The sequence below is a fragment of the Oryctolagus cuniculus genome, chromosome X (genome assembly GCF_964237555.1).
Source record: "Oryctolagus cuniculus chromosome X, mOryCun1.1, whole genome shotgun sequence".
NCBI lineage: Eukaryota > Metazoa > Chordata > Mammalia > Lagomorpha > Leporidae > Oryctolagus > Oryctolagus cuniculus.
The window spans coordinates 34,112,855-34,126,717 of NC_091453.1; the positions used below are offsets into that span (position 1 = coordinate 34,112,855).

General features: G+C 49.7%; 1 protein-coding gene across 3 annotated transcripts in view; it reads right to left on the minus strand.

Annotated features, from left to right (window-relative positions):
• Positions 1-13,863, minus strand: part of OTUD5 (OTU deubiquitinase 5) — a 31,847-nt gene that overhangs the window by 13,997 nt on the left and 3,987 nt on the right. For 2 of the 3 annotated variants that reach the window (XM_002719904.5, XM_008272599.4), the window contains exon 2: positions 3,318-3,411. In XM_002719904.5, coding sequence (XP_002719950.1) covers positions 3,318-3,411 — 94 coding nt within the window. The remainder of the gene's footprint in view (positions 1-3,317; positions 3,412-13,863) is intronic. The other variant, XM_008272600.4, reaches the window with a different exon arrangement.

Here is a 13,863-nt window from a genome sequence, read left to right on the forward strand (position 1 = left end):
ATCTGAGCCTGGCAGGGGCAGGGTGGGCCACAGAATACCTCTAAAACTGTTTCCCACCTCCACGAATACCTCTAAAACTCAGTTTCCCACCTCCACTCCACCCAAGCCTCCGTGATGCTCATGAACCACTAATAGGAAGTGTTGGGGAGGAACTGAGTACAAGCAGTGCATACTGGTACACACAGGGGACACTGGGACCTCAGAGGCAAAAAAAAAAAGACAGAGGGCAGAAAGCTACCTGCCTCAGCTTTCCCAACAGTAGAGGGCCACACTCGCCTACTGGAAGTGGTAGTAAGGCTGAGAGGTCAGAGAAGACAGCTGAGGTCACCCAGTCAGCTGACAACTAAGCTAAGCAGCCAGTACTCCTAAGATTACAGAAAGAATGTGTCCTTTGGACACCTCTGGGTTCCCAAAGCCAGCTGTGCCACTAATGACCCTGAGCATTACCTCCCATTTTGGAGCCTCAATATTCTCAGGTGAGCCTGAAGCACGCAGGCTCTTTGACAGTAGGAGTCAAAGAGATGACAGCATGCCCTTTATGTTTGCAACCTGTCTGACCCCAACTCTCAGTTATATGTGCCTTTACCCTTCAATGCATGGCAGGAAGTCACAACCTCAGGTCTTCACACTTGAGCTAAAGGTGATGACCATCTGTCCCTGTACAGGCTAGGCTGGAAACGGGGATGGCAAAAAGCCTGGGGACAAAGTCCCCTTCCCAGGCACACGCATTGTGTACTCTGCACCAAGGAAACCTCCAGATAAGGCCTAGAGACCAGGGGCCATGTGCTTCTGGGGAGAGGCCATGGGACTTGAGGTTTTACAGAGAAAAGCCGAGGGCAGCCCAGTCAGGGGAAATGTGTAGCCATAGTGCTGATAAGCAAAGGCCTTCAACCTGCTGTGGTCAGCTCTTCCTGTAAGCTCGGGCCCCTTACTGGAAGGCCCCAAGCAGGGGAAGTGGCAGGGAGTGTTTGGAGAGAGTGGCTTGATACACATACACACACGCACACGGTTCATGATCTGGGTTACTGCACATAACAGGTCCTCGCAAACACTCAGTGACAACCCCAGACCCAGATGTCCATCTAACTTTTCTCTGACCCTAACTCCATCAGTAGCCTGGCTCTAGCCTGAAGTCCCCTGCTCTTCCTTTTATCCAAGATGCCCTCCAACCCAGCTCTCTCTAGGAAACATCTAGAGAATACAAACTTGAATCAGAGGGGTAGGAGGGTTGGAATTTTCCCCAGCCCCACAGAGCCCACTGTCTGAACTGCTTCTACTTCTACTTGCAGAAGGGGGATGCAATCACTCACCCTATCAAACTTTCTTTCCCCCCATTCAGCACTGTGCCTTTGAGATACCACTGAGAATAGCATCTGGGCATTATGGATGCTACTGTTCCACGAGGGCCTACTATGTGTCAGGGCCCTACAGAGATTTACCAAAGTAATCTCATCACCTTTTTTATGACACTTAGTCTCCGGGCCTGTTTTAACATCTGAAAAAAAGAGACTCGGCAAGAAAGAGCTGCTTATCAAAGTTCAAAACGAGAATCAGTGGCACAGCTGGCCAGAATAAAGCCGGAACCAGTCCACCCCACCAGTGGATGTGGAAGCCCCCCAGGCTGAGAATGGCAGCTCCAGAAGGAACTCAAGGAGCCCCTGTGAATCAACATCATCTCAGGAAGGGCAGATGGAAGCCAGGGGTCACACAGCAGTTATGTATAAGGGCCAGAACTAGAAGACAGGTCCTCTGACTCCCAGTTTAAAACTCCTTATCAGAGGGAACTTCTTGGTGGCTATCAGAGCAGCAAAGAAAGAGGGGATCAGGTCACACTCCTAGCTTCCCTTTCGGTTAAGTAGAAGTTAGAAATTAGCTTAAGTGTGCCTGAGGAAACCTGCATATCTACACCGTGAAGTCCTGCCCAGAGGCTGATAACTTTCCAGGTGGTCCCAGCCCTCCCCCCAAGGAAAGCTCCCCAGGAGAATTCTCTTTCCTTAGGACCAAATGGGTTACCTGCCAGATAACAAGGAGCAATAAAACCTTCACAGCCTTCCTTGAGGCAGATGCCCTAGGGGAAGCCCCTCTGTCCAGCAAGCCAGGAGGGCTCCCCAATCTGATAACACAAATGTTAAACCTGGGGAGGAATCGTCCTAATTTACACTCAGCAAACCCTCTGTCCTGGAAAAACTGGACCCTTTGTCTTAGAATGCGCTTTCAGCTGAGCCACCCACCCGTGCCAGGTGTATTCTCTCTACTTCACCATGTAACCTTGCTGTCTCGCAGTCTGAGCAACTGCGCACTCTTCTGTCTGTTCCACTCTGACAGATGCCCTGTCCCCAATAAAAACGTGGCTACTTTGCTCTCTGTCTCCCGCACCCCTACACAACTCATCTCTGTTAACACTTTCACTAACACGGGACCTCACAATTGCTTGCTGGGTCACCAGTTCAGAACCAGAGGGCCTCAAAGATGTAGCCCAGGCTGGACTGCAGATGGTATGAAGAAATTATTAATTTGTTAGGTATGATGATGACATTCTGTTAAAAAGAGAGAGAGAGCGAGTCTGTATCTGTCAGAGAAACATACAGAAATATTTGAGAATGAGATGATCCAATGTCAGGGTTTTGCTTTAAAAATACTCGTTTTCAGGGGAGTGAGAAAGAGTGGGTGGGGTAGTGATGAAACAGGCTGGCCATGTGTTGATGACTATTTTGAAGCTTGAAAATGAGTAAATGAGGGTTCTCTATTCTACTTTTGTGTAAGTTTAAAAAAAATCAATGATAGAAGAAATATGTTAGGATCTAGTTGCTACCCCCCCCCACACACACACACCTGGATGAAAGAATAGAGACCCCCACGCATACCAGACCAGGTCTGAGTGCAAATCCAGGTGTTCTGAAGCCCAGGACAAGGGCTTCAGACTAACCCAGACTCTGAATGCCAACTCTACACAGACTATCTGTGTGCCCTTGGGCAAGTCACTCCCTATCTCTGAGCCACAGTTTTTCAAGTGATAAACAGACACAACAATACCCCTTACACTCACCTAGTTTGGGGGAGAATTAAAAGGGTTTCCTGTACTGCCTGTTAGAGCACTGCTGTTTTCTTTATCACTATTGTTACTGCTGTTATTACTCTCACACCACCACAGTCTCAAGACCCAGGGGTAGGAGCTAGATACTAATTTGAGGCTAGGGCCTCCAGTCCCTAAGAGATCCACTAAGTCTGCCTCAACCCTGTCTCAGGGGCTACTCCTGATAACCAGGACACAGTTCAGGGGCAGCCCCAGGCCCTTGAAGGCAGAGACAGAGACTCACCTACAGCCCGGAAAAGACAGGCGCCGTCTTCCTTCATCTGCTTGATGATGAAGCCTTTCTTGTCTCGCAGGGCCTTTTCAAACCAGTGTTCCTGCTGGAGGGAAGAGGTGGGGGTCAGCGCCAGGGAACGCCTGTACCCCCTTTCCAGGGCCCTGCCTGCATCCTGAGGGGCACAGATAAATTGGCAGACAGGACACTGAGCAGGGGGAAGTTTTCAGCCCTTCTTGACTACTCCACCCACGAAACATGAGGAAGACTCTTTCTTTTAGGGAAGCAGCTGCTGGATAAGCATCAGACTTGCTCTAAGAGAGGCCCCAGGTACCCTGAGAGCAGATGCCCCATTTGCCTTCCAACCCCTGCTGACTTGGCAGGGTCTAATCCCAAGCAGCCACACTCCCCTACGCAGCCAGAGACCCAGACCCACCAAGTGCCTGCATGGAAAAATCTGGCTCTACTTCAAGGAGGAAACCTATGGGAAATGCTTAACAGGGACTGACTGGCAAGAACCCAGATCCTGAATCCCACATATAGATTGAGAATTCCAAAATATATCCTATGAGGCAAAAAGTACACAAATTTTATCTCATTTATGACTGAACACATTTAACAGAACATATACATTTATGCACACACATATATACATATGTATACACATATGCACACAAAATAGGGAGGACTACACAACAAAATCTTATCCCTTTGTGTTGGTATTACAGGCGATTTCATTTTACTTTCCCTCATTATAAAGGTACACAATCCCTCACTCAAAATTCAAAAACCCCCAAAGCTTTAAAAAATCAAGTCTTTAAGTCACTTGGCATCATTACCTAACTAGACCTGAAAAGAATCTATTTGGCCCACCTGCGGTGAATATTCAAACACTCTGCGGCAGAAACATTAAGATATTTGATTATGAGGGGCCGCCCCAGACTCTGCTGGAGGTGTTAGATAATACTAAGGATATACAACAGGTGATTTTTCTAAATTCTGAAATTTTTCTAAATCCCAAAGGTTCAGGTTAAGTGAACCTGTACAAGAGTGTGGTTTGGGATTTTTTTTTTCTTTTTTAAACAATGATCTCTTCCCACTTGAAACACATTTTTTCATTTCAAAGCCAAACAAACCAGAAGCTGCAAACCTTTTCCAAGCCCCTCGCGCCCTCTGCTGGCCACTATAAGCAACTAGCCTGACCAAGCAACAGAGCTGGAAACCACAGTGTAACAAGCCTGCTCCTCAGGGATCTAGACCCTGCCCAAGAACTTAGGATTTTGGCCAGCGCTGAAGCTGATGGGCCCACTTCTCTGCAAGGACATTTTCCCCCAGCTCAGGCAAGGGGTAGTAGCCACTCCCCAGGAAAATCAGGGGGGAGGAATCTCTGGCCAAATGGTGAGCATAAAGTTTGGAGGCCAAGAGCTCTGGGTACCGATCTCAGCTCTGTTGCTCATTTGCTGACTGATTTCAGGTAAGCTGTCTAACCTCGCCAAGCCTACTTGCCTATCAAATAGGGGAGATGACATCCACTCAACAGAGTGATCATGATGCTCAAAGGAGTTTCAGGACCTGAAGAGGTGTTGGAAATAAGATACCAATCCCAGAAGAAGGGAAGAGACTGGCACAGACAGGGATGATGTACAACTCAGAGGCCCACACAATGTCCTAGGAGGGGATAAAGAGGGGGAGACACGGAACACCTAGCCAGCCCTACCATCAGGGCCAAGACCCAAAAAGGTGTGGATGGATTTTCAGACCACAAAGGCACCTGGAAACCCTTAGGCTCCCATGGACAGCACAAAGACTCCTGTTTGTTCCCATCAGTCCAGCAGTCCAGGGGCCCCGCCTGCTCTAGGGACTGTGGACTAGCACACTCCAGCCAGTTATCCCTAAGTCCATCCCTGCCCCACCGAGTCAGCCATCTCCCAGAACCATGGTGCATGGCCCAGCCAGAGGCATCCAGCACAGAAACTGCAACTGGTAACTACAGCCTCAGACCCAACAGCAGAAGCGTTGTGAAAAAGGAAGGGAACACAGCAACCTCCTACTCCCAGGTCCACGGTCCTCTATGAGCTGAGGGGTCCCTACTTATTCATCCTAGGCTGGACAACGAGGACAGAGTAAAGAATCGACCTTGGTTAATATCCCTTCAGGGGATAGGGCAGAAAGACAGGCAGTAACCACACATGGTGTGAGCAGGCCTGTGAAGGACATGAACACTTGGTGCTGTGAAACAAGCTGGGACCTGGCTCAACCATTAAAGCTGGCACCTTTGGCGCTGTGGCACAGTGGGTTAAAGCCTCAGCCTGCAGTGCCGGCATCCCATATGGGTGCCGGTTTGAGTACCGGCTGCTCCTCTTCCGATCCAGCTCTCTGCTGTGGCCAGGGAAAGCAGAAGATGGCCCAACTCCTTGGTGGACCCCTTCACCCATATTGGAGACCCGGAAGAAGCTCCTGGCTCCTGGCTTCAGATCAGCTCAGCTCTGGACATTGAGGTCATTTGGCGAGTGAACCAGCAGATGGAAGACCGACCCCTCTCTCTCTCCGGCTCTCTCTCTCTCTCTCTCCCTCTCTGAAACTGTCTTTCCAAATACACAAAATAAACCTTTAAAAAACAACAGGAAAAAAATAAAGCTGGCACCTAAGGAGAGACGCCACCTGAGCAAAGGTTTCAAATACCAAAACCCCCAGAAATGCTTCTTAACTGGGTGAGAAACAAAGTCACTTCTGCCACAAAGCACCAGGGATGCCCAGAGCCCAGCAATGAATTCAAGCAGAGTAAAGGCCTGAGAAGAACAAGGCAGGTTAAGGGCCAGAAGGAAACATGAATTCTTACTAGCTGAATGCCTGCCCCATATCAGGAAAAGGGTGGCCTTGCGTAACTGCCCTTACCACAGCCCAGCTAGCAGGTAGCATTAATCTCATTTTACAAAAGCAGAAAGGACTTGGGGTATGGACACCAGCAAAACCCCGTGTAGGAACAAAGGAGTGGCTCCATGGAGCCTCAGGATGCATACATACATACATACATGGCAGTTTGTCCTAGGAAATTTCTGGCTTGCCTCTAAAAATGGAGACCTGGGGCCGGCGCTGCAGCATAGCGGGTAAAGCTGCCATCTGCAGCACCAGCATCCCACACGGGCGCCAGTTTGACACCCGGCTGCTCTACTTCCAGCTGATTCAGCTCTCTGCTATGGCCTGGGAAAGCAGTAGAAGATGGCCCAAGTCCTTGGGCCCCTGCACTCACGTGGGAGACCTGGAAGAAGCTCCTGGCTCCTGGCTTTGGATTGGCACAGCTCCAGCCGTTGCAGCCAATTGGGGAGTGGACCAGTAGATGGAAGACCTCTCTCTCTCTCTGCCTCTCCTTCTCTCTCTGTGTAACTCTTTCAGATAAGTAAATCTTAAAAAAAATTTTTAAAAATAAAATAAAAATGGAGACCTGAGCAGACCCTCTGCCCAAGGAGAGTTTGGGTCCCTGGGCAGCCAGATTGGCATCTAGGCCTAGATGTAGAGAGCAGACCGCCAGCCACCCACTGGCTTTGGTACCAGCAGCCTGAAGAGCTTGGTCTATGGCCCTTCCCTCTCTCCCTTTGTGGGAGGGTGGGGGTATGTTGTTTAGGAAGGGCTAAAGGGAGTAGGGCCTGAAAAGGTCAAGTCTGGGCCCTGAACCTTGTAGCCCACTGCTGAGAGTGTGAGTTGCTCTCGCTCTCTGAGACACCACAAAAAAAAAAAAAAAAGGACTGGGCAGAGTTCTGACACCGGGGTATCACAGGAACTGAGGCAAAACTCTGCAAACAATGGGTCTAAAATTTCAAGAGAAGTCAGAGCAGGCTGTGCAACGCAAATGACCCAGGTTCCAACCAAACTCCACCAACTATCAGCCATGTAATGAATGGCTCTGAGCCTGTTTTCCAGTGTGAGAAACAGGGATAATAAAACTCCCAATAACAGAAATACTGGATGGACTCAAATGTTACAGGACATTGCCCGTTAGGAAACCATTTTAATGAATTATTTCTCTCTCCCTGAAAGGGAAACAAAAAGAACACAGTAGCAGGCTGAGTAACGGCTACCCAAAGATGTCATATGCTGCTACCTGGAACCTACTGTGAGGTGTTATCCCATAAAGAAAATGGGGCCGGCGCTGTGGCGCAGTGAGTTAACGCCCTCGCCTGAAGCGCCCGCATCCCATATGGGCACCGGTTCGAGGCCCGGCTGCTCCACTTCTGATCCAGCTCTCTGCTATGGCCAGGGAAAGCAGATGACCCAAGTCCTTGGGCCCCTGCACCCATGTGGGAGACCCAGAAGAAGCTCCTGACTTTGGATCGGCACAGCTCCAGCCGTTGCGGCCAATTGGGGAGTGAACCATCAGATGGAAGACCTCTCTCTCTTTCTCTGCCTCTCCTCTCTCTGTGTAACTCCGACTTTCAAATAAATAAATCTTTAAAAAAAGAAAAAGAAAAAAGGATGGGCTGGTGTTGTGGCATAGCAGGTTCTCTCTCTCTTAATTCTGTCTTTCAAATAAATAAATCATTAAATAAAAAAAAGGAAGGGACCAGCATTGTCGCACAGCAGGTTAAGCTGTCACCTGTGATGCTGGCATCCCATATGGGTACTGGTTTGAGTCCCAGCTGCTCCACTTCTGATTCAGCTCCGTGCTAATGCACCTGGGAAAGTGGAAGGTGGCCCAAGTCCTTGGGCCCCTGCACCCACGTGGGAGACCCAGAAGAAGATCCTGGCTCCTGGCTTTGGCCTGGCCCAGGCCTGATTGTTCTAGCCACTTGGAGAATGAACCAGCAAATGGAAGATCTCTCTCTCTCTGTTTTCAAATAAATAATCATTTTTCTTTAAAAAAAAAAAATTTTTTTTTATTTGAAAGGGAGAGAGTATCTTCCATCCTATGGTTCACTCCAATGGCCGGGCTAGGACAGGCCAAGCCTGAAAAATCCATCTGGGTCTCCCACATGGGTGCAGGGTCCCCATGGTTCCTGCTGCACAATGCCAGCCCCAAATAAGTAAATGAATCTTCTTTTTAGAAAAAGGGTGGGGTGGAGCCAGTGTTGTGATATAATAGGTCAAGCCGCTGCAGGTGCTGGTTCAAAACCCAGCTGCTCCACTTCTGATACAGCTCCCTGCTAATGGCCTGGTAAAAGCAGTGGAAGATGGCTAAAGTGCACTGGCCCCTGCAACCCATATGGGGGACCTGGAAGAAGCTCCTGGCTCCTGGTTTTGGCCTGGCCTACTCCCAGCCATCGTGACCATTTGGGGAATGAACCAGCAGATGTAAACTGTTTCTACCTCTCTCTATGTAACTCTGACTTTCAAATAAATCAAACAATCATAAAAAAAAAAACAAAAATCAAAAAAAGGTGTATGGTGGGCTAGGGGTGGCGGCAGCATTGTGGCATAGCAGGTAAAGCAGCCTGCAACAATGGTATCTCATATAGGGGTCAGTTCATGTCCCAGCTGCTCTACTTACAATCCAGCTCCCTGCTAATGACCTGGGAAAAGCAGCAGAAAATGGTCCAAGCCCGTAAGCCTCTGCCACTCACATGGGAGACCAGGAAGAAGTTCCTGACTCCTGGCTTCTGCCTGGCCCAACCCTGGTCATTACGGCCATCTGGGGAGTGAACCAACAAATAGAAGCTCGCTCGCTCTCTCTCACTCTGTAAGTCTGCCTTTCAAACAAATAAATTTTTAGGGGTCAGCATTGTGGCATAGCAGGTAAAGCTATTGCCTGTTATGCCAGCATCCCATATGGGTGCAGGTTTGAGTCCTGGCTGCTCCAGTACTGATCTAGCTCCCTAGAGGATAGCCCAGGTGCTTGGGCCCCTGCCACCCATGTGGGAGAACAGGATGAAGCTCCTGGCTCTGGCCTGTTCCAGCCCGGCCATTGCAGCTATTTGGGGAGTGAGCCAGCCAATGGAAGGTCTCTCTCTTTCTCCATATTTCTGACTTTCACATAAACAAATAACTATTTTTAAAAGTAAATCTTTAAAAAGAAAAGGGGCCAGCAATGGCACAGCCTGCATCCTATATAGGCACCAGCTCTAGTCCCAGCTGCTCCAGTTCTGATCCAGCTCCCTGCTAGTGTGCCTGAGAAAGCAGTGGAAGATGGTCCTCCAAGTGCTTGGTCCCCTGCATCCATGTAGGGAAACCCAGATGGGAGTTTCAGGATCCTAGCTTCAGCCTGGCCCAGCCCTGGCCGTTGCGGACATTTAGGAAATGAATCAGAAGATAAAACTCTTTTATTTTCTTTTTAAAATATTTATTTATTTGAGAGGCAAAGTTAAAGATAGAGAGAGGGAGAGACAGATCTTTCATCAACTGGTTCATTCCCTAAATGGCCACAATGGCCAGAGCTGGGCTGATCCAAAGCCAGGAGCCAGGAAATTCTTCCTGGTCTCCCATGTGGGCACAGAGATCCAAGCACTTGGGCCATCTCCCACTGCCAGGACTTGAACTGGCACCACAGGCAGAGGCTTAACCTACTACACCACAGTGCCGCCCCAAAAACTCTGCCTTTCAAATCAAGGAAAAAAAGGAGAGGAATGAGAGGAATCTAAAGGGGAAAAGAAAAAGAGGGGCTGGCATTGTGGCACAGTGGGTTAAGCTGCCACCTGTAACACCAGCATCCCATATGGGTACTGGTTCCTGTCCCAGCTGCACCACTTCCAATCCAGATCCCTACTTATGGCCTGGAAAAAGCAGTGGAAGATGGTCCAAGTGTTTAGGCCCCTGCCACCCACATGGGAGACCCAGATGAAGTTCCTGGCTCCTGCCTGGCCCAGCCCAGGCTGTTGTGGCCATCTGGGGAGTGAACCAGCAGATAGATGGTCTCTCTCATCCTCTCTTTCCTCATCTCTTTGTAATTTTTTGAAAAATAAATAAATCTTTTTTAATAAAAAGAGAAACAAAAGAGAAGAGAATGCTGTGGCCTATCAGAGCTCCTGGGTTCATTACCTGGCTCTAACTCTTGACTCCAGTTTCCTGCTGATGCGGGCCCTGGGAGGCAGCAGTGATGACTCAATGGGGTTAGGTCCCTGACACCCAAGAGGGAGGCCTGCACTGAATTCCTAGCTCCCAAATTCCACCTTGCCCAGCCCTGACTGTTGCAGGCATTTGGGGAGTGAACCAACAGATGAGCGCTCTCTCAGAGCACGCACGCTTGTTTTCTCAAGTAAATAAATAAGTAAAATAAAGAAGAAAGGGGGTGTTCTTAGACATGACTCAGGATCATGAGATGGGGAGAGGTTACCTTGGAGCGCCAGGTAGAGTCTAAATGCAATCACAAGTGTCCTCTGAGACAGAGGGAGGTTCGCTATGGACAGAAGAGGAAACAACACGTATACAGAGAAGATGATGTGAGGCAGAGATGGAAATAATGCAGCCAGAGACCAAGGAATGTCAGCAACCACAAGAAGCTGGAAATGGGCTGAATTCTCCTCTAGAGTCTCCAGAGAGAGTGTGGTCCTGCCAACACCTTGATTTTTGTCCCAGTGAAGCTTATTTTGGACATCTGGCCACCAAAACTCTGACAGAATCAATTTTTGTTGTTTTAAATCATGCACTTTGTGGTAATCTGTCAGAGCAGCCACAGACACAAATACCACCACCACCTTAGCGTCTGAGCTCTAGGGCCTCAAGGCTGTGAAACATGGTATGACTGCTATTCTGCAGGACTCACCTCCCTACCATCCCCCTAGGAAGGGGAACAGGGGCCTGGAATCCCCTCTATCTTGGCCTAGGAAGCTGCTGATCATAAATGAGCTGCCAGTGCAGGGGGAAGGGGGCAGGCGAAGATGGCAGCAGCAGTGGCCCGGTGGACAGATGTCTTCCCAGAGCTCATGGCCAAGAGGTGTTTAGTATTCTGGGCTTCACAGCTCTGTCCCAGCAATCCTGGTGCCTACACCATCCCCTCCCCCAAAGCACCCAGGAACACTGGCCTGGCTCCATGGGCAAAACACAGGCAACCCATCCAATGAGAAACACAAGACACAAGCCTTCTGAGCAGGAGGAAAAGAGCACGGCCCCAGCCTATTGCCGGGAAACTGAGAGGAGGGGAATTAAAAACCTCCAGGACCCTATTATTCAGTAATAAAAAGGATTGAAGTACTGATGCATGCTACAACACGGATGAGTACTGAACACATAGTGCTAAGTAAAAGAAGCCAAGTCACAAAGCACTGCATATTTTACTATTCCATTTATACAAAACATCCAAAATAGATAAATCAATCAAGATAGAAAGTAGATTAATGGCTGCCAGGAGCTGGAAAGAGATGAGGGGGTTGGGAGATTGGGGGTTGATGGCTAAGGGATGCAGTTTCTTTCTGGAGTGACAGAAATGTTCTAAAATTGTGGCGATGGATGCACAAGGATGGTACGTGAACTGCACCTCAATGAAGCTGTTACAAAAAGAACAGCAAGGGCCTATAGCAACAGCCAGGGGAGAGGCTGAACATCACTTGAAATGTCACAGCACATCCCTTAAAAGACAACATATCCTCAAAAGCCAAGGGGCCCCACTTCAAACTTTCATGAAGGGCAGGGGGAGTAGGGAGCCAGGAATTAAAGAGGAGATCACAACTTACTTTGGAGCAGTAAGTCCAACCCCCCCACCCCCCGTCACTGCAGGAATGTTGAAACCAAGATGCAGAAAAAGGAGCAGCCTGAAGGCCACACAAAAGCTTAGTGCAGAAACAGGATTCAAATCCTTGTCACCTGGGCAGAGCTCATCCCCCACCAGTTAGCTAGCCAACTCCTGAAGGGAAACAAGGGCCCAAGGAATCAGCCGGCAGGTTCCTAGAAGCCAGAGTGGGTTCTTTGCTACCAAGGATGTGTTACAAGGGGTGCCAAAAGGCTCCCAGGGAGAACCAAGATGGCTCTGGGGCAAACGGCCCACCCCAGGCAAGACAACGAACCAGCCAAGCTCTAAGGTGGGCAAGGTCAGGTATCCCACACACTCAGCAGCTCTGGGCATAGATGGACTTCTGCAAGAATGGCAGCTGAGAGGTGAAGTAGCTGCCCAAAGCCATGAAGCACCTAGGTAGGAGATGCTGGGATTTGCACCCAAGCCTACCCTGCTTAAAGCCCAAACTCTTTCATACACACAACTCTCTCTCTACACTGCCCAACAGGCCCCTGATGACCACACTCACCAAGCTTAGTCACCACAGCACAACTGGCCACAAAAATTACTAGCAACCCTAAGTCACACCAGTAGGACACTTGCCCTCCTCACCATGCTTGGATGGTTGAAACAGAGGAGCAGGGAAGAGAGGGGAAGAAACCAGTTCCTCCTCAAAAGACACCCACCACTCTGTCACCTTCAGGTCCAGAGGGCTGTGGACCGAGTTCCCTAAAATCTCAAAGCTAAGCAACACCTCACCAGCCCCTTCCCTGACCGGTGAGAAAACAGAGGTGCAGACAGCACAGCCGACGCCTGTTCTGGTTCACCCAGTAAGGTCTCAACAGTCTCAGAGCTGGAACGACAGCACCTGATTACAAGTGCCAGGCCCACTTTCTTCTACCACCTGTGAAGAGCTCTGCGGGGTCCCCAAGCTCAGGAAGCGTCTAAGTCATCCTTTTCATAGGGTCGACTCTCAGCAAGGCAGTCACATCTGGAAAAGGAAACCCCAGCACCTGGACCCTACAGTGCCAAAAAAGACTCCTCCAAGGAGGCGTCTGTTCAGATTCAGAACAAACAGGAAGTAGTCAGAACGGGGACTGAGTCACCATCCAGACTCTACAACTCTCTCCTTCCCAAGGGATCCAATTGGCTTCCAGGGGACAAGTGCCCCCGATGACAATTTAGGACTAAGACAGGGAGAGCAAGAAGAATCTCTCCCCTCTTCTCATTCCTTTTTTGACAGGCAGAGTGGACAGTGAGAGAGACAGACAGAGAGGAAGGTCTTCCTTTGCCGTTGGTTTACCCTCCAACGGCCGCCGCAGCCAGCATACTGCGCTGATCCAAAGCCAGGAGCCAGATGCTTCCTCCTGGTCTCCCATGGGGTGCAAGGTCCAAGCACTTGGGCCATCCTCCACTGCACTCCTGGGCCACAGCAGAGAGCTGGCCTGGAAGAGGGGCAACCGGGACAGAATCCGGTGCCCCAACCGGGACTAGAACCCGGTTTGCCGGCACTGCAGGCGGAGGATTAGCCTAGTGAGCTGAGGCGCCAGCCTCTTCTCATTCCTAACAGGTCCTAAGTTGGCACAGGTGAGGCAGGGAGAAAAGGAAACTTTTTCCCTTCATCCCAAGTGAGAGGACAGAGGGCCTCTCCTGTGTTATTAGGAAGGGCAGGTTTCATGAGCCCACAAAGCTCTTCTTCCATGTTCTATTTTTTAAATTTATCTATTTTTATTTGAAAGGCAGAGATACAACGAGAGGGGAAACAAAGATATCTTCCATCCGCTGGCTCACTTTCCAAATGGCAACAACAGCCAGGGCTGGGCCAGGCTGAAGCCAGAACCCAGGAGCTTCCTCTGGGTCTCCCACATGGGTGGCAAGGGCCCAAGCACTTGGGCCACCTTCCACTGTCCTCCCAGGCATACC